This window comes from Phocoena phocoena, chromosome 6 (assembly GCF_963924675.1).
Source record: "Phocoena phocoena chromosome 6, mPhoPho1.1, whole genome shotgun sequence".
Taxonomy (NCBI): domain Eukaryota; kingdom Metazoa; phylum Chordata; class Mammalia; order Artiodactyla; family Phocoenidae; genus Phocoena; species Phocoena phocoena.
Window position 1 is genome coordinate 83,655,640 of NC_089224.1, and position 27,194 is coordinate 83,682,833.

A 27,194-nucleotide genomic window follows, 5' to 3' on the forward strand; every position below is an offset into this window, starting at 1 on the left:
TCTAAGCCACCTTAAAACTTTATGGAAAGGATGCGGTATAAATAAATTACAAATTAGAATACAATCTGAGAGATGTTACAGATGACCTGTTTTCCTCTTTTTATTTACCTAGGAGTTAGGAGGTTCCTGTATCACTCCCTGTCTCCAAAACCAGATTATTTTTAACGCTGTATTTTCAGTGCTAATGATCCAGTTTTACAGGGAAATTTTTTTTTAAAATACAAGAAACATTTAGGCCATCATCCAGAGTTTCTGGGTAATCTTGCTTTTATTGCCTCCTTAGTACCTAAGCACATAATACATAGTACTTGGCACATAGTGGATTATTAATAAATGTTTTAGAAATATGAATGAATAAACATCTTTTTAGAGACAATTTTATAATTTCAGATGTGCTCTAATCACTTCACTCTGTCGATAACCACTACCTAGCAACACTGCCTAAAGTGTTGTTCTAGGGAGAAGGAAATGTTAGCACTCAACCTTGGTCGAAGAGTGTTTGGGAAGAATGCTTTTTGATAGTTTGTAGTTACTGTTTACATCATCTTGTTCATATGTAATTGTCACCTCCATAATGATGCAGCTGAATGCTGTTCTTACCATGTAGTGCAAACCTATACTTTATGTTTGTATATAGAGAAACTGGGCCTTATAAGCTCCAAGAGATTAAGGAGTCATCTTATCTACATTGTGACAGTTGTGATGACAGTAATAACACTGATAATGTTGGATTTTCTTGTAAGAGTCACTGGCATCAGTCTCTTCTGCTATTTAGGTTTTTTTTTGTTGTTGCTTTGTTTTTTTGGAGTTTTTTTGCGGTACGCGGGCCTCTCACTGTTGTGGCCTCTCCCGTTGTGGAGCACAGGCTCTGGACGCGCAGGCTCAGCGGCCGTGGCTCACGGGTCTAGCCGCTCCGCGGCATGTGGGATCTTCCCGGACCAGGGCACGAATCCACGTCCCCTGCATCGGCAGTCGGACTCTCAACTACTGCGCCACCAGGGAAGCCCTGCTATTTAGTTTGCTATCACCAGCAATTCCTTAGCAAACAAAACTTTTGAGTTCTATTTAAGTATTCTAGCTTTCATTTGCATTTTAGTATTGCATTGTTTGTGTTTCTACCAGTAGGATTGTTTGGGCTCAACAAGTTTGGGTTTATATGTCATCAGAGGAATTGGGTGATTATTAGAAAAAGGTAGTTTACCCAGTTTGCTGGCAATTAACTTTCTCTGTAGGGAGCTGACTGGTGTTAAAAAAAAAAATGTTGGCAAAATTTGAGGAAGCATGTGTACGGAGGAAGTGAAGAAGATTGGGGCAGAGCCAGAGGATAAGGGAGAAGAAATAGGTGAAATTTGTTTTCCAACTCTGTTGGTTCTCAAACTTCTCAATTCATGGAATACCAAATTAGCTAAAGAACTAATCACTTGCCACTGAGAGAAACTACAAAATTAACTCTCTGCATCTAGTGCTGATTTAATTGAAACAGTCATTCTATTTATAAAATCAGATACCTAAATTATACCTAAAACAGTGTGTATAGTTTCAAATTCTGAACTGTCTGCTGGTCAGATTGTGCTTTGACTTTGAATCCATTGCCAACATTAGCAGTTAAAATTAACTGTCTCACCCAATGCCTGAGTATTTCACCAAATGTGAAGTTTCTGCTAGGTTGTGTTAAATCCATAAATATTATTAACAAGTAATTGAGAGGGTGGGAAAGAAGAATAATGAAAAGAGAGCAACTAATACATAAGACTTTAATAGTGGGGTAAGAACTGGGTTTGCTCCATGTGTGGTCTTCTTCTAGCTGTAGACTCTTTTCTGTCATTCTACATGTTTTTATACTGTGCTCTCTGTTTTTTTCTTATTTTTGCTTTAGGTACTCATAATAGTAATGACAGCCTATACAGAAAATATATGTTTGATTTGCACAGAAATTAAGTGCCTTAAAATTCTTTTTCCTTTAAAAATTCAATCTGATTATAAATAAATTGGTTGGAAACATCAAGATTCAGGAGCAATGTTGCCACATTTCCATGACTGAGATCAAAATACAAAAATAGTTTTTCATTTACGGATAGAAATAACAAGTAGAATAGAATGTTTTATGTTCTCTGGAGAATAAAAGAAGCTTATTAAGTTTAGGGGGAAGCTGTGATGATTTTGCTGTTTCTTTTGTCCAGTTTCTGAGAGTTCCTAAAGCAAATCTTCTCTGCCGATCTTGCCTGATCTGAGAAACTCCCTTCTTTCTCTCCTGTGTGTCTAGTTCATTTTTAGCATATTGCCTCCCACCAAGAGAAGTGATGAGCCTACACATTTGTTTTGTATTTAGAAAGGTGTATCAAGGCATACAGAGCAAACCAGTGCTTCTCTCTATCTTTCTTTCTTACTCCCCATCCAGCACACACACTTCATCAGTGCAATAGAAACAGAATCTTATTACATTTTAAACAAATATTCACAAAAGGAAAGAATCCAACCTTAAAACTGCTGGGAACTTCAGACCAGCATATTGAATTTAATGAAATATTAGATATTATCACAGGTATATATATATACACTTGTATTGAACAGTTTTGTAAATCATGTAGATGCTTTTGTATATTATTCAGAAGGTGTGTTTTGTATTGGTTTTAATATTCTTAAAAATTCTCCTCTGCAGCTTAGTTAAGCCATGACTTAGAAGTCATCTTATTTCAATGGGTAGGTTTATGTAGATGATCAGTAAAATAATGTCACTATGTTAAAGCTGTTAGAACATGAAAGAATTCAGGAAATGCTTTTGAATTAACTTAGATTTATAATGGAACTTTTTCTAATGTAGTAAAATTTAGTAGAAATTCCTTAAATATGTGTTGTAATTCTTACTGGAATCATTGCCCTTCGTGATGTATGGAGAAAGGTGGGGGGGCAGAGAGAGAATATGTTTAGACACATAGAGAGAAAGGAGGAGTCTTATGTCCATGTTATTAAGCTTATTTTTCACATGAATTAAAAATATCTTAATGTTTATTTGCGTTTATAGTCAATAATGTTTTATAAATAGAATTTGAAAAACACTGGTGAGTGATATGTATAGTCCACGTGCCCTTTATGCTTGCAGTTGTTTGCAAGTGGATGGAACTGAGATTGTTATGTCCTATAAAACAATAGCAATTTTGACTTCTGTGGACAGGATAAGAACTCCTTAGCCATCTTTCCTGCAGCTATAATCTATCTCTGTGTTTTGCCTCATCATGTCTGTAGCAACTTGTAAAAGTTCAAAGTCAATGGATGATCACTGAGATATAGTGATTTTTAATACAAGCTGGAATAAATGAATTACGGAAGTTGTAGAAATTAAAAGATTCCTTTCTCAATTGTTAGTCACGCCTCGAATTGATTAGTGATGTTCCGAGTTGTAAGTTTACAGCAGGATTTTCCATGGAAGAGAACAGATTTCTTTGTTCTAAGACTCCATTTGAACTAAGATGCATACGCAGTTTGGTTTCAAGTGAAACATAAATGACTTAAACATTTTTTATTTTTTCACTGAGGGAAATCTTTTGTGTTTGCTTCAAATGTCAAACATTTCCCATCCCTTCATTTTTTAGGTCAAGAATTTACATAATCAAGATAATAATAATTATTTTGTTATACATCCTGGCATATTTCATTGGAATCTTCTCTAACAGAATGAAGATTATGGCTTAAAAAAAATCTTTTGAGTGGTGTTATGTTTATAAAGTTCTGCTTTACATTTGATCTGTTAATGATAACAGTTATCATTATTCATCATCCTATTCAATAAGTTGGGAGCTCTTATTACAAAAGCAATATTAAGTAGAAGAAAGATCTTAGAGTAATTAATTACTTTGAGAAGTATTTTTATGTGATAACTTAAGACAGGGTAAATAACTCTTTTAAGCATTTGTAAAAATCAGAGCTTTTAAAATGTTGGATATTTGCTATATGTTGTAATGTAAAACATATTTTGTATTTGAAGTTTTTGCTCTTCCTTTAAGGTAGGGAAATGTACTCATTTCAGTGAAGATTCAAAATTAAAAGAACACTGTCAATTCTAATAAGCCTACAAATTAACTTTTAATCAACTGACTGTGCCCTTCCTAAACAATTCAGATGGGTTTTTTTCCTCAAGAGGTAAAACATTCTCAAATTTTGAAAGTAAAATAGTAATGCAGTTTTATAAAATACCACTTTTCTATTGTATGTCTTTTACTTATGCTTTGGCAAGACCAGACTGCTGATTTTATATTAAGCTATATTGGTTGTTGGTTTTTTTTTTGAGGACCTTTTTCATGCTGGTCTCTCCACCTAGAATTTATATTCCTATCTTCTTAGGCTAGTAGAAAAGATCACCTTTTTTAGTCTGGTGCACACCACACCAAACTAGGTCAGATGCCACCCCCAGCTTGAAACTCCCATAAATACTATATGTATCTATATTTAGCTAGATATCAGTGCACTCTCTTATTGTTTTAGGATTGTCTCTTTGTATGTCTTCTCTGCTAGAATATAAGTTCCTTGAGAGCAGATACTTTGTATTCACTTTTTTTATCCCTGGTACTCAACACAATACATAATGGGTGCTCAGAAAATATTAAAGTGGTAGGTGTTTTGAGCTTGCAGTAAGGAAGACAAAGGGAAGTAGACCTTCAGATCTCTTCTTTCCATTTCCACTGCCACTATCCTAGAGCACACCATCATCATTTTGCACCAGACACATTGAAAAGCCTCCCAACTGGTTTTTCACTCTTTAAGTTTTCACCTTTGAACTCCATCCTTAATCTGTTGTTCACACTACAGCTGTGGTTACCTTTCTAAATCTGAAATCTGATTATGGCACCCTCAGCTTCCCAATAGTCTCCCACTCCTTTTAAAAGTTCCATATTGATCTTAAGAGAAAGACAAAACTCTTTAATATAGTTTATAATGCCATAAATGATGTCATCTTAGATTTCCAGCCTCAACCTTTGCTTTCTCTTGTCATAGTCTATGCTTCAGTTATACTGACTCCTTTCAGTTCCCAAACTTATACAAATATTATTCTCCCTGGCCTGAATACTTTCTCCTTCGCCCTCTACCCTTGTCCCAGTTCAGCTATATAATTTCTGTTCATCCTCAGGCTTCAGCTTCAGAACCTTCTCAGACCACTCTTCCTCCACAAGTCTAGGTTAAATACCTTTCTTTGGTGCTCACATAGCATTCCATGCTTACCCATATCATAGTTCTTATCAGACTATAGTGAACTTGCCTGTTAACATGTCTATATCACACATTATATAGTAAGTTCCAGCAACAATAGTGGCAGTAGCAGTGACAGTAATAGTAACTATTAACCACTTGTTCTTAATAGATAAGCCAGCCACAGTGCAAAATAAATACCACCTCATTTTACAAATGAGGAAAATCAGTCAAAGAGGTGAAATACCTTCCCAAGTCATAGAGCTAGTAAATAGCCAAACTAGGATTCTAACCCAGATCGTTCTGACTAGGCCCATACCCCTAACCACTATGACTTGGAACTGTTTTGTGATTTACCTTAGCACACTGATTGGCATATAGTAGGCATTTTATAAATATCAGTTTAATGAATGGATTGGTAAAACCAATAGAAGGAAATAAGAAAGACTTGAAAGTGGAGTTTGGAGTATAAATTAATTCATCTTTATAGCAGTGTTTAATGAGGAAAGCCTTAATGGGTTGATGACTTTTTAAAATCCAGAAATGACATAGAAGCAGTGGAGGCATGGGCCAGAAAAATTACTCTGAGGAGAAGGATGGCAATATGTACAAAAAGATACATATGGTAAGAGATGTTAGTTTGATGACAAATTTATTGTTACCAAAAATGACTGATTTTCATTGCTAAAAATACATCACTTCCCTACTTTTAAAATCTTGTGAATCTGATGTTTATTACTAAAATAGCCAAAGAAATGTTAATGATTTAGCAATGAAAAGTGTTAAACATATCTACTGGGTATCTCTTCATAGAACATTGGCCAAATAGAATAGTTCTACTTTGTGCTACTTCCACATCTAGCCCTAGTTATTCAGATTGGGTAAGTTGTATTTGTAGCAATTTTTTTAGATGACTTTGTAGAATAATTAAAGAAAAAATACTTGTTAACTAACTTGCCTATAGATATATAATCAATTTACTTTTAGCCTAAATTCTGTTAGTTAGCATTTCACATGGTAGTTGTTTTATGGAATTGATTCATTCTACCGTCTTTCTAACAAAGCAGATAAACTCTAAACATGAGGCTATGTTCATCCAGGAACATTTCACACTACTGAAGATGAAGCTGATCCTCAGAGTATGACTCAGATATATGTGTTACCTGAAATTCCTCGAGATCAAAATGCTGCAGAATCATGGGAAACCTTAGAAGCGGTATGTTAAAAATGATTTTCCTTTTGGTAGCTGTGAGGCATGAAAGTAAGTAACTTCCTCTTTCTCTTTCTTTTTAAGGACTTAATTGAACTTAGCCAACTGGTCACTGATTTCTCTCTCCTAGTGAATGTAAGTATATAACTGTTTTTGGCTCAGAGATGTTAGATTAATAGGATAAGAGACTTTTATCAATCACTAGGCTTCTGATCAGAATTTTAATACAATTTACAATTTTTTAAAAATTAAGGCTCTTTATTCTTTTTTTAAAAATTATTTTTTAATTTTTGTCTGTGTTGGGTCTTCGTTGCTGCGCGCGGGCTTTCTCTAGTTGCAGCAACCGGGGGCTACTCTTCATTGCAGTGCGCAAGCTTCTCATTGCAGTGGCTTCTCTTGTTGCAGACCACGGGCTCTAGGCACACGGGCTTCGGCAGTTGTGGCACGTGGGCTCAGTAGTTATGGTGCATGGGCTTAGTTGCTCTGCAGCATGTGGGATCTTCCCGGACCAGGGCTCGAACCCATGTCCCTTGCATTGGCAGATTCTTAACCACTGTGCCACCAGGGAAGTCCTGAATTTACAATTTTTAAGACTGGTATTGAGCCATGGACAGAAGTCTAACTGTCCTCAAATCCCAGTTCAATTAAAAAAAATTTTTATTAAGCACTTTTTACACAAAAGGTACTTGGTATTGGGGTTCTGACAAGGTTGGATATAGAAATAAATGAAGCCTGCTGTCTGCCTTTAAGGATTTACAGTGGGTGGCCATAAGGTTGGACTCACCCAAAACTGAAATTTCAAGCATTATTGCTAAATGCAAAAATAAGGTGTGAAAAGAAGTATTATTGGCTCCAAGGAGAATTGTTTAATTCCAAGGGAGGGAGCCAGGGGTTGTGACATAGAAGCATTAAGGATAGTGTCACAAGATAGGTAGCATTTGCTTGAGCCTTGGAAAATGAGTAAAATTTCCACAGGAGGGAATGAGGGGGTGCATTTGAAGACATCTAAACAAAAACATGGAGTAAAGAAGGGTATAGCCTTTCAGGAATGACAAGAACTACAGTGTAACCAAAGCATAAGATACCATGGGCAAACTAAGCAAGGAGATTGAGATGCCATTGAAGGCCATACCAAAGAATTTAAACTTTACTTTGTAGGTATCAAGGAGACAGTAGATTTTTGAGCAGATTAGAGTGATGTGATAGCCTGTGCTTCAGAAAGATCACTGTTAGCAGTGTGAATAATAGCCCTAGGGAAGAGGAGATTATAGGTGGAAGGACCTTAGGAATCAATTGCAGGAGTTTAACTGAGAGCATGGCAATACAAGTATAAAGATAAAAGATAGCTGAGAGGTATTTCTGGGGTAGACTTAGTAGGAATTGGAGGAAGATGGAAGAGTCAAAGAAAATAAACATTAAGGCTTTATTCTGCGTAACCAGGTTGCCAGTGATACTATTAACATAGACTAGGGAACATAAAGTAGATTTGGTGGGAAAGATAGAACAGATTTTGTCATTATTTTTATAAGTTATTCTTATTTTTCCTTCCCAGGAATTGTGGGAAGGGGTGTGTGTGTGTGTGTGTGTGTGTGTGTGTGTGTGTGTGTGTATACGTATGTATATACAGGTGCAAGTCTGTTTCTGCATATGCTTCTGTCTGGGTTTAGTTCATTGTTCTTGATCAAACCATGATTTAGGGGTTGTACATCTTTGAGTTATGGTTTCCCTGACATCTGGCGTTAAATTAGAAGAAGTTCCTAGATCATACAATCTCAGAATTGTCCTTTTGGAAAGGACTTAGGAGGCCTACTAATCTAATCCTTCTACTCTTGCACCAACTTCTCAAATAGATGATCAGTGCAGGGATACAACCATTCCATCTGGAGTCTCTAACTCTTAGAAGTTTTTTCTTATGTAAAGTAAACTCTACCCTTAATAACTTCCCTCTAGTACTTTTGCCCTCTGGAGCCATATCCTGAAAAAGTTTGGTCTTTTTACCATATAAAAGTTTTTCACCACAGCCAACATAATACTCAGCGGTGAAAAGCTGAAAGCCTTCCCACTAAAATCTGGAATAAGACAAGGATGCCCACTCTCACCACTTCTAATCAACATAGCATTGGAAGGCCCAGCCACAGGAATCAGACAAGACAAAAATAAAACATATCCAAATTGGAAGAGAAGAGGTAAAATTGTCAGTGTATGCAGATGACATATTATGTCGATGGGCATTTAGGTTGCTTCCATGTCTTGGCTATTGTAAATAGTGCTGCTATGAACATTGGGGCGAATGTGTCTTTTCACATTACAGTTTTCTTCAGATATATGCAGAGGTGTGGGATTGCTGGACCATATGGCAACTGTTTTCAGTTTTTTGAGGAACTTCCATGCTGTTTTCTAGAGTGGCTGTACCAATTTACATTCCCACCAGCAGTATAGGAGGGTTCCCTTTTCTACACCCTCTACAGTATTTGATATTTGTAGACCTTTTAATAATGGTCATTCTGACCGGTGTTAGGTGGTACCCCATTGTAGTTTTGATTTGCATTTCTCTAATAGCGATATTGAGCATCTTTTCTTGTGCCTATTGGCCATCTGCATGTCTTCTTTGGAGAAATGTGTTTAGGTCATCTGCCCATTTTTGGATTGGATTGTTTGTTTTTTTGTTATTGAGTTGTATGAGCTGTTTTATATTTTGGAAATTAATCCCTTGTTGCATTGTTTGCAAATATTTTCTCCCAATCCATAGGTTGTATTTTCATTTTTATTTATGGTTTCCTTTGCTGTGCAAAAGCTTATAAGTTTGATTGGGTCTTGTTTGTTTATTTTTGCTTTTATTTCAGTTGCCTTAGGATACTGACCTAGAAAGAAAACTTAGCCACAATTTATGTCAGAGAATATTTTGTCTGTGTTCTCTTCTAGGAGTTTTCAGGGGTCAGTCTTGCATTTAAGTCTTTAAGCCATTTTGAGTTTATTTTTGTGTATGGTGAGAGGATGTGTTCTAACTTCATTGGTTTACATGCAGCTGCCCAACTTTCCCAGCACCACTTGCTGAAGAAACTGTCTTTTCCCATTGTATATTCTTGCCTCCTTTGTCGAAGATTTGACTGTAAGTATGTGGGTTTATTTCGGGGCTCTCTTTTCTGTTGCATTGAGCCATATGTCTTTTTTTGTGTATGCCAGTACCACACTGTTTTGATTACTGTAGCTTTGTAGTATTGTCTGAAGTCTGGGAAGGTTATGCCTTCTGCTTTGTTCTTTTTCTTCAGGATTGCTTTGGCAATTCTGGGTCTTTTATGATTCCATATAAATTTCAGGATTATTCGTTGTAGGTCTGTGAAAAATGTCATGGGTAATTTGATAAGGATAGTATTAAATCTGTAGATTGCCTTGAGTATATGGCCATTTTAACAATATGAATTTCTCCAATTGAAGAACATGGGATATCTTTACATTTCTTTGCATCATCTTCAGTTTCCTTTATCAGTGTTTTATAGTTCTCAGCTTACAATTCTTTCACCTCCTTGGTCAGGTTTATTCCTAAGTTTTGGGGTTTTTTTGATGTGATTTTAAAAGGGATTGTTTTTTTACTTTCTCTTTCTGATATTTCATTGTTAGTGTAAAGAAATGCAACAGATTTCTGTATGCTAATCTTGTATCCTGCTACCTTGGTGAATTCATTTATCATTTCTAGTAGTTTTTTTATGGCGTCATTACGGTTTTCTCTATACTACTCAGCCATAAAAAAGAATGAAATAATGCCATTTGCAGCAACATGAATGAACCTAGAGATTATCATACTAAGTGAAGTAAGTCAGAAAGAGAAAGATACCATATGATATCACTTACATGTGGAATCTAAAATATGACACAAATGAACTTATTTACGAAACAGAAACAGACTCACAGACATAGAGAACAGACTTGTGGTTGCCAAGGCGGAAGTGGGGCTAGGGAGGGATGGATTGGGAATTCGGAATTAGCAGATGCAAATTATTATATATAGAAGGGATAAACAACAAGGTCCTGTTGAATATAGTTCCCTGTATAGCACAGGGAACTATGTTCAATATCCTATAATAAACCATAATGGAGAGGGAAAAAAAACAAAAAGTTTTTCACTTCTTTGAGATCAACATTATCCTTCCTAACCCTACCACACCTCAGCATATTTTCTTCTCTTAAGAACTCTTGATTCTCTAATGTGTTCTTTCTAGAACATGATTTCTCAGCTTTTCAGTACTAGCGACTTACTCTGCTTGTTCTCTAGTTTGTGGATTTTTTTTCTTGGAATGTAATGCCTAAAATTGAGTACAGAAAATTGTTAAAAGCATTTTCCTTTTTTAAATGCTTCTAAATCAGAAGCAGCAAAATGTTTGAAATTTCTGAATTAGGTATCTGTATAGTGTGTTAATATATTTGCATATAAAAGGGAATAATACAATATAAATCCCAAAATATTTATCGTTTTTACAATCAAGATTTATTCAATAATTGTAACTCATAATCCAATCTAATGCAGTTTGTAAAATCTGTACATAGTTTGTAAAATCTGTATGGTTACATAAATATTTACATTTGCCAAAAGTCATCAATATGTACATGATAACATGGATAAGTTACAATGTATGTAAATTATACCTCAAAGTTGATATAAAAAACAAACTAAACATATACAAAGTTCTTCTCATTCAAAAGGAATACATTTCTCTTCCAGTGGAATAGGCACATGAAAGGGAAATTAAGGGTTTGTGGCCATTTAACAAGTTGTATTTCTGATTACATTATGTAAGCAGCTCCTAGTCCCTAATCTGAGGAAGATTTGTGCAGGAAAACTTTGGGTATAGCCATGGCTGTAAACAAATGTCCTATTTATAATAGTCTGTGTAAGGACATGAGACAGAATGCTATTAGGCAAAAGCTCAAGGGAGAACCCCTGATTACTGTTCCCAGGGTGAGTGAGTTCTCATGACCACATTGTCAAGCACTCAACAGAAACTCCATTTAGACACCATATGATTTGGGAACGTAACAAGAGTGACCACATCCTCTCATTATCATCACATGGTCATGATAGTATCTAGGCTAATTAGCCATGTATTTATGGAGTGCTTTCTATGTGCATAACTCTGTGCCAAACTCAATGAAGAATAGAGAATAGTATAAAAAAAGAACCTATAGTTTAGTCAAGATAGTTACACAACATTGTGAATGTACTTAATGCCACTGAATTGTACACTTAAAAATCGTTAATTTTATATATTTTTTTACCACAATAAAAAAGTACTTGCAAAGCCATTGAGAGATCCACATGTGGTCCAATAAATGTTAATAAATTAATATCTACTAGGCACCCTGCTTTTTTCTTCAACCTATTGCTCAAGTGTCCTATTCCTGTAACTGGGGAACCAACCCTATTTCTAGTCAAGGGGAATTAGAAGAACTCCATTCGCTCAACAGCACATCACCACTGCTAACTAGTCCAGTTTTGTCTCTAACTTTTGTCTTATTCCTTATGGCTTTTATAATCAAGTTTTAGTCCCAATGCGTAAAAACCGGGTTGTAATAGATTAGATCAGATTCCTCCATTTATTACCAATGCGACCTTGAGGATGTTAACAACACTAGCTTTGTAAATTGGTGGGAAGACTCCATGAGATATTTTCTATTATTTCCCACTCCCTTCCCTACCACACTGACCCACTGCATTCTTTCTTTTGTCCTTCCCTTATTAGATTCCCTCTTTGCTTGGTATTCTGCTTTGCCACCACTAATACCTTTAGACATTTTAGAGCTATGGTTCCTATAGTCCCTTTTCTATTACTAAAATCTCCTAAAGTCAACACCATACTTACCTACTCTGTTTATTGCCTACTGTAGGACAGTATACTCTGCCTGTATATCATAGTGTTTGTTTCTGGGCTTTTCTCTGTATATGATTGCATGTTAATTAAGGCATATAGATTATGTATCTTTGGAGTTCAGAACCAAGATAGCTCACTTGGTTGGGATCTAAGACTAAAGCTGGATTTGAAAGCTGGCTGGAATTTAGAGAGTGAAGAATAAAGGAGCATACCTGGAATTTTGGCATTAGCTTCTTAAACCTGTAGCTTTCCAAGCACACTGATTAAACTGTACAACTACCAGCAAGGGAAAAACAATTCTTCATTAGTTTTGACTTCAAATGCCTAAATTGCATTCTACTTGACAAATATTAATAAATCACATTTTTTCAGACTCTTAGGTGCTCCTATAACTAGATTCTGTTATTTTTTTCAGGCAGACAAGGAAACCTAATTCAGTGTTTCTTAAAATCCATAGACATATTCTTAGAGTATTTCGAGAATTGTTTTCCTTTAAAAAGGGAAAAGTCTGTACATTACTCTAGTTTAAGAAAGCTACAGTGTCCCTCATAAATGGTTTTAACTCATTGTTAAAGGGATGTTGAGAGCATATATGAGGTGCCAAATGTTAAAAAGGAAGTTTAATGGTTGTCAGATTTGGGAGGCCTAGGAGATGAAAGCAAACATAAGCAAATCAGAAGCAAAAAGGGATGGCTGGTAGATAGTGGTGTGTAGGCTTCTGAGCTGCCACTGTTAGGACCTTGGTGTGCTGTACCAGGATAAAGTTATGTATGTATTGTTTGGCCCAGCATAAAGAGCCAAGGTCATAGTGGACAAGTGGTGACCAGATTCAGCTCTGAATGGAGTCTAGTTTGGCATTCTATGGACAGTGATAGACAACTCTGACACCAATTTGCTGCCTAGCTATAATTGTCTAACTATATCACTGAGTCCTCCTTACTCAAGGAATAGAATTTGAAGATATGGGCAAAATTTGAGATTCAAATCAAGCAAAATAGGGGAAGAAGAAAGTATAAAAAGAAAGAGGGCCAACTGTTTGTTGATCCCAGGAGAGGGGCTGGTCTGTGCTTTGCTTTACCTCCATGCCATTATTTAAGCAAGCTTCCTGATATCAGTAAATATGTCTTTACAGGTGTGGACTACTGTCCAGGGTGAGATAGGCTTTATCAAGTACTGGTGATTGCGGTGATGAGGAATATTACAGTTCAAATAATCAGTGATCTCAGGCTTCATTTTGTTTTGTGGTCCTTTCTCCAATTATTCCAAAGGATTTTTGTGAAAAAAAATTTTTTTTAATTGGAGTATAATTGCTTTACAATGTTGTGTTAGTTTCTGCTGTACGATGAAGTGAATCAGCTATATGTATACCTATATTCCCTTCCTCTTGGACCTCCCTCCAACCCACCCTCACCCCCCCACCATCCCACACGTCTAGGTCGTCACAGAGCACCAAGCTGAGCTTCCTGTGCATTATAGCATGTTCCCATTAGCTATCTACTTTATGCATAGTAGTGTATATATGTCAATCCTAATCTCCCAATTCGTCCCACCCTCTCCTTCCCCGCCTGTGTCCATGTGTCCATGTGTCCATGTGTCCATTCTCTGTGTCTGCATCTCTATTCCTGCCTTGCATATAGGTTCATCTGTATACCATTTTTCTAGCTTTCACATATATGCGTTAATATACGATACTTGTTTTTTTGGCTTACTTCACTCTGTATGACAGACTCCAGGTCCATTCACATCTCTACAAATGACCCAATTTCGTTCCTTTTTATAGCTGAGTAATATTCCATTGTATATGTGTACCATATCTTCTTTATCCATTCATCTGTCATTGGACATTTAGGTTGTTTCCATGTTCTGGCTATTGTAAATAGTGCTACAGTGGACACTGGGGCACATGTGTCCTTTTGAATTATGGTTCTCTTAGGTTGTATGCCCAGTAGTGGGATTGCTGGGTCATATGGTAGTTCTATTTTTAGTTTTTTAAGGAACCTCCATACTGTTCTCCATAGTGGCTGTATCAATTTACATTCCCACCAACAGTGCAAAAGGGTTTCCTTTTCTCCACACCCTCTCCAGCATTTATTGTTTGTAGATCTTTTGATGATGGCCATTCTGACTGCTGTGAGGTGATACTTCATTGTAGTTTTGATTTGAGTTTCTCTAATAATTAGTGATGTTGAGCATCTGTATATCTTCTTTGGTGAAAAGTCCGTTTAGGTCTTCTGCCCATTCAACCCATTTTAATTGGGTTGTTTGTTTTTTTGATATTGAGCTCCATGAGCTGTTTGTATATTTTGGAGATTAATCCTTCGTCAGTTGCTTCGTTTGCAAATATTTTCTCCCATTCTGAGGGTTGTCTTTTCGTCTTGTTTATGGTTTCCTTTGCTGTGCAAAAGCTTTGAAGTTTCATTAGGTCCCATTTGTTTATTTTTGTTTTTATTTTCATTACTCTAAGAGGTGGGTCAAAAAAGATCTTATTGTGGTTTTTGTCAGAGTGTTTCCTATGTTTTCTTCTAAGAGTTTTATAGTGTCCAGTCTTATATTTAGGTCTTTAATCCATTTTGAGTTTATTTTTGTGTATGGTGTTAGGTAGTGTTCTAATTTCATTCTTTTACATGTATCTGTCCAGTTTTCCCAACACCACTTATGGAAGAGGCTGTCTTTTCTCCATTTTATGTTCTTGCCTCCTTTGTCATAGATTAGTTGATCATATGTGTGTGAGTTTCTCTCTGGGCTTTCTATCATGTTCCATTGATCTGTATTTCTGTTTTTGTGCCAGTACCATACTGTCTTGATTATTGCTGCTTCATAGTATAGTTTGAAGTCAGGGAGCCTGATTCCTCCAAATCCGTTTTTCTTTCTCAAGATTGCTTTGGCTATTTGGCATTCTCAAGAATGACATTGGTAATTTGATAGGGATTGCATTGAGTATGTAGATTGCTTTGGGTAGTATAGTCATTTTCATGATATTGATTCTTCCAATACAAGAACATGGTATATTTCTTCATCTGTTTATGTCATCTTTGATTTCTTTCATCAGTGTTTTTTGTGGTTTTTTTTTGCGGTACATGGACCTCTCACTGTTGTGGCCTCTCCCGTTGTGGAGCACAGGCCCTGGACGCACAGGCTCAGCAGCCATGGCTCACGGGCCCAGCCGCTCCGCAGCATGTGGGATCTTTCCGGACTGGGGCACGAACCTGTGTCCCCTGCATCGGCAGGCAGACTCTCAACCACTGCGCCACCAGGGAAGCCCCTTATCAGTGTTTTATAGTTTTCTGAGTACAGGTCTTTTGCCTCCTTAGGTAGGTTTGTTCCTAGGTATTTTATTTTTTTATTGCAATGGTAAATTGGATTATTTCCTTAATTTCTCTTTCTGATTTTTCATTGTTGGTGTATAGGAATGCAAGAGATTTCTGTGCATTAATTTTGTATCCTGCAACCTTACCAAATTCATTGATTAGTTCTGGTAGTTTTCTGGTGGCATCTTTAGGATTTTCTATGTATAGTATCATGTCATCTGCAAACAGTGACAGTTTTACTTCTTCTTTTCCAATTGGTATTCCTTTTATTTCTTTTTCTTCTCTGAGTGCCTTGGCTAGGACTTCGAAAACTATGTTGAATAGGTGTGGCGAGAGTGACATTCTTGTCTTGTTCCTGAGTTTAGTGGAAATGCTTTCAGTTTTTCACGATTGAGAATGGTGTTTGCTGTGTGTTTGTCATACATGGCCTATATTATGTTGAGGTAGGTTACCTCTATGCCCATTTTGTGGAGAGTTTTTAACATAAAACAGTGTTGAGTTTTGTCAAAAGCTTTTTCTGCATCTATTGAGATGATCACATGTTTCTTTTTCCTTAATTTGTTAATATGGTGTATCACATTGATTGATTTGCATATATTGAAAAATCCTTGCATTCCTGGGATAAGCCCCATTTGATCATGGTGTATGATTCTTTTAATGTGTTGTTAGATTCTGTTTGCTAGTATTTTGTTGAGGATTTTTGCATCTGTGTTCATCAGTGATAGTGGTCTGTAATTTTCTTTTTTGGGGATATCTTTGTCTGGTTTTGGTATCAAGGTGATGGTGGCCTCATAGAACGAATTTGGGAGTGTTCCTCCCTCTGCAATTTTTTGGAAGAGTTTGAGAAGGATGGGTGTTAGCTCTTCTCTAAATGTTTGATAGAATTCACCTGTGAAGCCATCTGGTCCTGGGCTTTGTTTGTTGGAAGATTTAATTTCAGTTTCATTACTTGTGATTGGTCTGTTTATATTTTCTAATTCTTCCTGGTTCAGTGTTAAAAAATTGTACCTTTTCAAGAATTTGTCCATTTCTTCAAGGTTGTCCATTTTTATTGGCATATAGTTGTTTGTAGTAGTCTCTTATAATCCTTTGTATTTCTGCATTGTCTGTGATTTCTCCTTTTTCATTTATAATTTTATTGATTTGCGTCCTCTCCCTTTTTTTCTTGATGAGTCTGGCTAAAGGTTTATCAATTTTGTTGATCTTCTCGAAGAACCAACTTTTAGTTTTATTGATCTTTGCTGTTGTTCACTTTGTTTCTGTTTCATTTATTTCTGCTCTGACCTTTATGATTTCTTTCCTTCTACTGACTTTGGGTTTTCTTTGTTCTTTTTTCTCTAGTTGCTTTAGGTGTGAGTTTAGATTGTTTATTTGAGATTTTTCTTGTTTCTTGAGGTGAGATTGAATTGCTGTAAACTTCCTTCTTAGAACTGCTTTTGTTGAGTCCCGTAGGTTTTGGGTCGTTGTGTTTTCATTGTCATTTGTTTCTATGTATTTTTTTTATTTCCTCTTTGATTTCTTCAGTGATCTCTTGGTTATTCAGTAGTGCACTGTTTAGCCTCCATGTATTTGTGGAGTTTTTTTCCTATAACTAATTTTTCCTGTAACTAATTTATAATCCATAGTATTGTGGTCAGAAAAGATGCTTGGTATGATTTCAGTTTTCTTAAATTTTCCAAGGCTTGATTTGTGGCCCAAGATGTGGTCTGTCCTGGAGAATGTTCCGTGTGCACTTGAGAAGAAAGTGTATTCTGCCACTTTCAGGTGGAATGCCCTATAAATATCAATTAAATCTATCTGGTCTATTGTGTCATTTAAAGCTTGTGTTTCCTTATTTATTTTCTGTCTGGATGATCTGTCCATTGGTGTAAGTGGGGTGTTGAATTCCCCTTCTCTTATTGTGTTACTGTGAATTTCCCCTTTTATGGTTGTTAGCGTTTGCCTCATGTATTGAGGTAGGTGCTCCTGTGTTGGGTGCGTAAATATTTATAATTGTTATATCTTCTTCTTGGATTGATCCCTCGATCATTATGTAGTGTCCTTCCTTATCTCTTGTAACAGTCTTTATTTTAAAGTCTATTTTATCTGATACAAGTATTGCTCCTCCTGCTTTCCTTTGATTTCCATTTGCATAGAATATCTTTTTCCAACCCTTCACTTTCAGTCTGTATGTGTCCCTAGGTCTGAAGCGGGTCTCTTGTAGACAGCATATATATGGGTCTTGTTTTTGTATCCATTCAGCCAGTCTGTGTCTTTTGGTTGGAGCATTTAGTCCATTTACATTCAAGGTTATTATTGAATGTATGTTCCTATTACCACTTTCTTAATTGTTTTGGGGTTATTTTTGTGGGTCTTTTTCTTCTCTTGTGTTTCCTGCCTAGAGAAGTTCCTTTAGCATTTGTAAAGCTGGGTTTGTGGTGCTGAATTCACTTAGCTTTTGCTTCTCTGTAAAGCTTTTGATTTCTCCATCAAATCTGAATGAGATCCTTGCTGGGTAGAGTAATCTTGGTTGTATGTTTTTCTCTTTCATCACTTTAAGAATATCCTGCCACTCCCTTCTGGCCTGCAGAAAAATCAGCTGGTAACCTTAGGGGAATTCCTTTGTATGTTATTTTTTGCTTTTCCCTTGCTGCTTTTAATATTTTTTCTTTGAATTAATGTTTGTTTGTTTGTTTAATATGTGTCTTGGTGTGTTTCTCCTTGGATTTATCTTGTATGGGGCTCTCTGTGCTTCCTGGACTTGGGTGACCATTTCCTTTCCCATGTTAGGGAAATTTTCCACTATAATCTCTTTGAATATTTTCTCAGACCCTTTCTTTTTCTCTTCTTCTTCTGGCTCCCCTATAATTCAAATGTTGGTGTGTTTAGTGCTGTCCCAGAGGTCTCTGAGATTGTCTTCAATTCTTTTCATTCTTTTTTCTTTATTCTTCTCCTCAGCAGTTATTTCTACCATTCTGTCTTCCAGCTCACTTATTCGTTCTTCTGCCTCAGTTATTCTGTTATTGATTCCTTCTAGTGTATTTTTCATTTCATATATTTTGTTGTTCATCTCTGATGGTTTGTTCTTCAGCTCTTCTAGATCTTTGTTAAACATTTCTTGTATTTTCTCGATCCATGCCTCCATTCTACTTCAGATTCTAGATCATCTTTACTATCATTACTCTGAATTCTTTTTCAGGTAGGTTGCCTATTTCCTCTTCATTTATTTGGTCTTATAGGTTTTTACCTTGTTCCTTCATCTGTGCCATATATTTTGTCATCCTTTTTTTTTTTTTTTGGACAGGTGGGATTGTGTTCCTGTCTTACTGGTTGTTTGGCCTGAGGCTTCCAGCACTGGAGTTTGTAGGCTGTTGGGTAGAGCTGGGTCTTGGTGCCAAGATGAGGACCTCCAGGATACCTCACTCTGTTGAATATTCCCTGGGGTCTGAGGTTCTCTGTTAGTTGAGTGGTTCGGACTCAGCGCTCCCACCACAGGAGCTCAGGCCTGACCCCTGGCTTGTGAACCTAGATCCCACAAGCCATGCAGGATGGCACAAAAAAAGGAGCAGAACAGTAAGAAAGAGTAAAAAATAAAATAAATTAGAAAACTAACAGATATGTTAGAAAAAAATTAAAATATAGATGAGGGTGTTCCCTGGTGGTGCAGTGGTTAGGAATCTACCTGCCAGTGCAGGGGACACAGGTTCAAGCCCTGGCCCAGGAAGATCCCACATGCCACGGAGCAACTAAGCCCATGTGCCACAACTACTGAGCCTGTGCTCTAAAGCCTACGAGGCACAACTGCTGAGCCCATGCACCACAACTACTGAAGCCAATGTGCCTAGAGCCCCTGCTCCACAACAAGAAAAGCCACTACAATGAGAACCATGCACACTGCAACAAAGAGTAGCCCCTGCTCGCCACAGCTAGAGAAAGCCCACGTGCAGCAACAAAGACCCAATGCAGCCAAAAATAATAAAATAAATAAATTTATCAAAAAATATATATAGATGAAACAACAACCAGAATGTAAAACAACCACAATAGCAAAAAAGAGGAGAAAAAAAAAAAGCCAGAAAAGGCCTTGGCTGTGGGGCATGGAGCTTAGGCAGGGGCAGGGTTTAGGTGATGGGCAGGACCTATGTTTAGGGCCCACAGGGCTGGAAAAGGAGGGGCCCAGGAGTGCCTCTGGCCTTGGAGGGCAGAGGACCAGGTCCAGGACCCCAGCAGGATCCCTGGGCCCGAGCGGGTCGGGGATATGCTAGGCGTGTTCCCCCATCCTCCGATCCCAGAGCTTCCCTCCCTGTTAGCCTCTCTTCTTCCCCCCCACTCCTATGCCCCTAGGACCCATGTGGCCAGAGGGTGGCCCCAGAAGGCAGGGAACCAGATGTGGAAGTTCAACAGGCTTCCCAGGGCCGAGTGGGCAGGGGAAGTGCCTGCAGTGCTTCCCCTGATCCTCTGGTCCCAGAGGGTTCCCTGTCCACTGTCCACCTCTCCTCCTCTTCTCCCCACTCCATCCCTCCCACACCCCTAGCACCCATGCGGCCGGAGGGGGCGCCAGAGGGCAGAGGACCAGGCTCAGGAGCCCAGCAGGCTTCCCGGGGCCCAAGTGGGCAGGGGAAACGCCCACCACGCCTCGCCTGGTCTTCCGAGCCCCTGAGGGTTCCTCCAGGCATGGGAACCCCTCCCCTCACCCAGCCACCCCTCATGGGCACCGGTCCTGTCCAGCCTCCACTTCTCCTCCCCCCTCACTCCCCCCCCACATCCTACCCAGTCACTTGGGGGTTCCTCCTCCCATCTCCTTGGGCTTCAAGGTCCCCCACCAGTGTCCGGCAGGTGTCCTAGTTGTGGGAAGATGCAAACTCCGCGTCCTCCCATGCTGCCATCTTGACTCCATGCCCTTGGAAAAAAATATTAAAAACTTTTTAAAATTTCACTTTATTGAAAAAAGGTCATAGAGCTTCAGTATCCAACCTTTTTAGAAAAAATCATTAAAAATATTTTTTCTCCTGAGGTCTTGAAATCACTCTTGGAGTATAGAAATGGCAATAATCCTGGCAGCCTGTACCATCGTGGCAGAATTATTTTGGGGCTGAGAGAAAGGAGACATGTTGCCTTTTCCCTCTACTCCTCAACTAGTCAAGATACGAAGGTTGATATTTTTATACCTGTGATTGATCTGCTAGCATAGACTTTCCGGCAAGAACTGAAAATGTTGGGGGTGTCCCAAATAGAAATAACGACAGAAATCAAGACAAGCTGAATGTTACAAGCACTGGCACTCGATGCCTCTGTGGGTTGGAAAAAGAAAGCCAACATAAAAGAAGTTTTATTGTCTCAGGAAAATACAAATTGAATGAATGAATGAGTGAATGCTAGGAGAGATTCAATGTTGTAGTGCCCCAGAAATTTTCAAGCATCACAGGAAAAAGTTTGATATATTTTTTGATAGAAAAGATGGGAGTTAAGCTTTCTCGGGAAGACAATGACTTTTCAAATTTTTACCCTCATACTCTACAGACACTGTCTCATTTTATCCTCAGTTCAGCTGTGTGAGGTGTAAGGATCATTCTCCTCAGTTGGCAGATGAGAATACTGACACCTAGAGAGCTTGAGTAATTTGTCCAAGGGCGCACAGTGATAGTGCTGGGATTTGAACACAGGACATCTGACCAAAGGTTGTGCCCTTAATCCTATGGTGTATAGATACTAGTGGTTTTTAAAGTATGAGAATCATGGAGTTGCACCATCAGCGTCACCTGGGAACTCATTAGAAATGCAAATTCTCAGGCCTCATCCCAAGCCTGCTAAATCAAACTCTGGGGATGGGGCCCAGCAACCTGTGTTTTGAGAAGTCCTCCAGGTGATTCTGGTGCACACTTATGCATGAGAACCACTGTTGTATTTGCTCTGACAGAGATGTTGGAAGGAAAACTGATAAAGAACTTTTTTAGGGATTGTGTTAGAGATGTCAAGATAGTAGTGGAGAATACGGGAATGAAGGGATACCATGTAAAGTTCCAGTAGTGAAAAGGATATGAGAAGGGAAAGAATGTCATTGATACTGGTAGGAAGCAACTGTGGAGAAAAATTAGATGTGTTGTTTGGGTTTCATGTTCTCAAATGAAATGATTGGAATTAGAACAGTGTGTTAGTTATAATTGCTTCAGTATAAATGAAGAGGTCAGTTACATAAGGGCAATCAAATACTTCAGGATTAAAGTTGAATTATTTCACAGTCATTGTAGAAGTTGAAATTTAGCTGGGATCAAAGAGGGATTCTCTTCTTTTTTCTGTGAATTAAAAAAAACAAAAACTAAATAGTGTATATGTTGATGTGATCGTGGTTACGTGGGTTTATACATTTGTCAGAACTAATCAAAGTATATGCCCTAAAAATTGGCCACGTATTATCATATGTAAATTCCGTATGAATAAGTTGATTTAAAAACGGGAGTGTGGGACTTCCCTGTGGCACAGTGGTTAAGAATCCACCTGCCAATGCAGGGGACACAGGTTCGAGCCCTGGTCCAGGAAGATCCCACGTGCCACGGAGCAACTAAGCCCGTGCACCACAGCTACTGAGCCTGTGCACTAGAGCCCGTGAGCCACAACTACTGAGCCCGTGTGCCACAACTACTGAAGCCTGTGTGCCTAGAGCCCATGCTCCACAACAGGAAAAGCCACTGCGATGAGAAGCCCTTGCACCGCAACGAAGAGTAGCCCCCCGTCACCGCAACTGGAGAAAGCCCACGCACAGCAGCAAAGACCCAACACAGCCAAAAATAAATAAATAAAAATTAAAAAATTTTTTAATAAATAAAAGTGTGTTCCTGTGTCAAGTAGTGAGTTCCTGTCACTGGAGGTGTTTGAGCAGAGATTCAGTAGCCACTTGTCAGAAGTGTAGTGAGACTTCACACAGCTGAGGGGAAAATTGCACTCAATGACCTAAACATTCCTTCTACCCAGAGATTCCATGAGTTTCTGTTGTGTCAGCACAGGTGTTGCCTTTTTATGTAGAATGCTTTATTAATATGTTGGATCCGAAACATTTTAACTTGTCACGATTTTAAAATGTATTAAAGTGTACAGGTGTAAAACATGGGCCAAAAATAAAACATGGGACAGTAAATTCATTTACTACTCCCTAGTGCATATCACAGGTGGAACAATTTCATGGCAGATCAAGCCATATTATATTCTTATTCCTAAAATATAATAATTTGTGTTTATTGGATCAAGGGCATTTAAATCCTAGGGAAGTTTGCCTGTTTTAAACTGAATCTTCAAAGAAGGTAAGTTAGAAAAGGCTTTTTGGTTTGATTTTGTTTTTGTTTTTTTCTGTAAAACCCAACATGACACGTAAATGCTTATTTAGATATTTTTCCTCCTGGAAAGTAGATTCATTTGGAGCATAATATGTTTGTATGTTTGATTGAATTTTAGTGTGAGATGCTTTTTTCTATAAAGGTGCCACCCTCATCTAATAATTAAGTTACCCTCCATTTTTCATATGAGTGAATTTTATTTTCGACATCGTTTATCAGATGCTATTAAGACTGCAAGGCTGTAGTACCCAGGGCTCTGATTACAGGAATTAAAATAGTGTGTATTGGCTGACTGCTGCTGCCCAGCAGGGACGCTCACTCATAATTCCTTTGCATCTAGTCTCAGCAGGAGAAGATTGACAGCGTTGAAGACCATGTCAACAGTGCTGCTGTGAACGTTGAAGAGGGAACCAAAAACTTGGGGAAGGTAAGATTCTGCTCCTGCTGACAAATCAATGGTACTCTGGCTCTCAGGAATCCCTAGTATTAACCCAATTGATCTGCTCTCTTTAATGTTGAGGGAACCAGCAATTAAGAAAATAAGGAAGAAATGACACATAGGTAGTGCGAGAAATCAATGGCTCTTGTAATATTCTGCTCTAAGATTCATTCTGTTGGGAGAGAAATTTTTTCAAAGAGAATAAACTGAAGCCCTACTTTAAGGCATTTGGTGTTACAAGGGGATATTTGCAGGAGTTCAGGGAGAGGCATAGAGAGGGTTTCCAGAATCCAATAGGGGCAAAATTGTAAGGACATGACAGCACACATGGAGTGGGTCCATTTGTTTCCCATAGAATGTTGCTTTTAACCCCAGGTATTCGCACGAAATAATCTCTGCAATTTAAAAGCTTTGGGAGTATCTGTGGCTGCTGAAACTGTTTAAATAAGCCAGCTAGATAGTTAGTGGATTGATTGTTTTGCAAGTAAAATCAATTTATAGCAGTCTACTCTTTGTAGCTCATTTCTCTTAAGTTCTGAGATCTGGAGCAATTGTAGTACCTGTGGAATATTTTCTCCCCTCCCCTGACCCCAGAACGATCTCTAAGGTTAATTATGTACCACGAGTTAAAGAGGCATTGCCAGGAGTAATGAGAGGAAAATGCACATCACCACAGGGAGATATTCTCAACTCAATTTCTAAATTGAATTTTTTTTTTTTTTTTTTTTTTTTTACAGGCTGCAAAATACAAGCTGGCAGCTCTGCCTGTGGCAGGTGCACTCATCGGAGGAGTGGTGGGGGGTCCGATTGGCCTCCTTGCAGGCTTCAAAGTGGCAGGAATTGCAGCTGCACTTGGTGGTGGGGTGTTGGGCTTCACAGGTGGAAAATTGTTACAAAGAAAGAAACAGAAAATGATGGAGAAGCTCACTTCCAGCTGTCCAAATCTTCCCAGCCAAACTGACAAAAAATGCAGTTAAAAACCAAACTTCAGTATTACTGGCGCCAACATGTCTATCCTTTGCTGCTGTTGGACACTCAGTCAGCTTTTGGAACATGATTATATCAAAATAGTGGCTACAGATGCTCAAGTGGGATTGAACTGTGATAAGTGGATATATTTTGTTGTTTACTGGGGTGTTAATGGGGATGTTAGAGATTGAGGAGCCTGGACTGAGGGTGTACAGTGTTTGTCAGGTAAAGTTTAAGGACTGCCAGGGAGCAGATTTTTTACCTGGAAATGTGAAAACTCAACCATAACTTTGATAAGGATTTGTGATGTGTGAACATGTTGGGTTATGGAAGGATAGTTTTCAGAATAGTTTCTTCCATAACCCTGACTTGGAGACTCCAAGGCTAAGCATATTGTAAATATGCTTCTTTATCTCCTAAATGTAGTTTTTTTAGGCATTTTAGCAGAGAAAAGAATAGAAGTTCAGCAGCTTTTCATATCAAATAGGGAAATCAGGACCTAGCAAGGTGCGTGAGTAAACTGCATAACGGAGTCCGTTTGGTGAGCCCTATTGCAATTTGGTCTAACAATATTTTCAAGTGAAGGAAGCAAATAGTGTAAGAAAATGGAAAGAGAGGCCCAACTTCTCTTTCAGATATCTTAATTTATGACCCTGGCTTCTGCTCTGAACTCTTTTTTCTGCCTCTCTGTAAATAAAGAACACAGAGTCTCAAGTGGTAGACTTACAAAGCCAGTCACTAAGCTTGCTCTGTCAGCCTGTCTCTTAACACCTCAAACATCTAGTCCCCTCTGCCTTCCCTCCCTTGTAATTTTGAAAAGTTCTTTGACTTATGGGGTGAATTCTACCCATGTGTAATGCAGACTTCTCTCATAATCTGTTTTGTTTTTTTCTTTTAACATCTTTATTAGAGTATCATTGCTCTACAATGATGTGTCAGTTTCTGCTTTATAACAAATGTTTGGGTTTTTTTGTTGTTGTTTTTTGTTTTTTTGTTTTTTTTTTTTTTGGATTGGCTGCCATCTTTGTTCATCCTCTACTGTAACCTCTAGGTAAAAAAGAGAGAGAAAGAGGAGGTGTCGATTTCCAAATACTTCCAGCACTGTTAGACTTTGAGCTAAAAAAATAAGCAAGTGGGGAACACCAGATCATTTCTTGGGGCATCCTACAATTTCAGGGGGCTCATGTACTTGCCGTGCAGGGAGTGTTTGACCCTAAGTCTCTTAAGCTGGCACTTGGAGGAGCTAAGAACTAGCTTTCTACCTCACTTCTGTTGCTACCATCCTTTTCCCCAGGCTTTGCTATCTCCTGTGATTCCTTCACTTTGCACAGCTGCTGTTTCTTCCCAAGAATGACATTCATGCTTGCCTTTTCTCACATTCAAGGTTGATGATGGACAAAGCCTGATGCCAAAACTCAGTCCTGGTGGATGATTTGTGGTGCTAATCTCAACACTTGACATTGACAGCAAGCATGGCTCAGCCCAACCCACTGTCTATCTCAAATAGCAGAAAAGTTTTAAATTTAGGAAAAAAGAATTTAAGATTATATAGGCAGCCTCATCCTGTACCCTCAACTGATTTGAAATAGGAAGGAACCACCTTTTGCCTTATTCTTTATTTTCTGAGGACAGAGGAAAGGGCACCTACACCACAGAAGATGTGAACTCTCTGCTCAGGAACCAAATGGATTCATCGAGTAGTTGAATGGTTTATCACTTCTCTCTTGCTGAGTTTACTCTTAATAACTTTTATTGATTGCTACCTTTTACTTCTGTATCTAATCTAAAGAGACCTTTCTCTCTCATACTTTTTGCTTCTCACCAGTGAATTCCAATGAGGCAACCCACCATTTCTCATTGTTCTTAAATAACTGGAAAACATCAAGTATTGCTACCTGCTGACTCATATCTTTAATATAATACCAAGAAGGCAAGTACTTTGAGTAAGTGTCAGATTCTGATCCAGTATTTGATATGTGATCTTTATCCCAACCTGTAAGGTTGGGATAAATACTTTTGGACTCCTTCTTTCTATATTTTCTGATCCTTGCTGTCCCTTTAACACAGGGCGTTCAAACCAGAATGAGGATCGGAATTTGCCCAGGGTGCTAATTTAAAACAAGATTCCTAAACTTCAGTCCCATGGGTTCTAATAATAGCCAATCTGGCCTGCTTAGCTAAAATTATAAATTTAAGATACAGTTATATCAAGATTCAGCTGTATTGTTGAATTCTGTAATTTCTAATATTCTACCCTTCAGCCAACCTAAAATTCTTATTCTGCCAACCTAAAATTGACTAGCTCACCATCTTAACAGCAGTAGGGACTCATTATACTGTCAGGCTGATTTTACCTCAAGACGTGAAGGAGAAAAGAGGCCTGTTATTGACCCTCACAGTTTGTTTTGGGAGCTCTCCTTTTTACTGAGCCAGTGTGGGACATCACTGTGGTATATGCTCATACAGGCCTTTGATTTTTACTACTCATCAGGATTTGAATATTACTCTAGCAGTCTTCATGATTAGGCAAGTTACAATCCTTTTAAAAAGTTTTATAATTTAAAATTATTTAGAAATTGTATCTAATTTCCCCATAATAGAACCTAATAGCCAACTTTTTGTAGAAATTCTAGATGTGCTTAAACAACTATAAATGATATACCTATAAACTATAAAGTGTTTAGAAGTATAAATTAGTCAATATAACACAGAAACCAATCTTAAAATAGAATTTAATGCCCTACAGTATCAGATTAAATTTATCTTCTCTATGATTCATGTCTTATTTTTATTGCAACAAGTCAGAAGGTAAGAAACACTTTTAAGTTCTTAAAATTTACAGGGTCTCATTTGGATAAAGGCAGCATTCCTAAAGCCTTTTTAATATAATAATCTGAGAATTTCTCTGTAGAGCAG

At 38.0% G+C, this 27,194-nt stretch overlaps 1 protein-coding gene across 1 annotated transcript in view; it reads left to right on the forward strand.

Annotated features, from left to right (window-relative positions):
• Window positions 1–24,887, forward strand: part of STX17 (syntaxin 17) — a 97,750-nt gene extending 72,863 nt beyond the window's left edge. Inside the window, exons 5-8 of the mRNA XM_065879269.1 lie at window positions 6,282–6,397; window positions 6,476–6,526; window positions 23,211–23,297; window positions 24,047–24,887. Coding sequence (XP_065735341.1) covers window positions 6,282–6,397; window positions 6,476–6,526; window positions 23,211–23,297; window positions 24,047–24,286 — 494 coding nt within the window. The 3' untranslated portion in view covers window positions 24,287–24,887. The remainder of the gene's footprint in view (window positions 1–6,281; window positions 6,398–6,475; window positions 6,527–23,210; window positions 23,298–24,046) is intronic.
• Window positions 24,888–27,194: the final 2,307 nt, after the last annotated feature.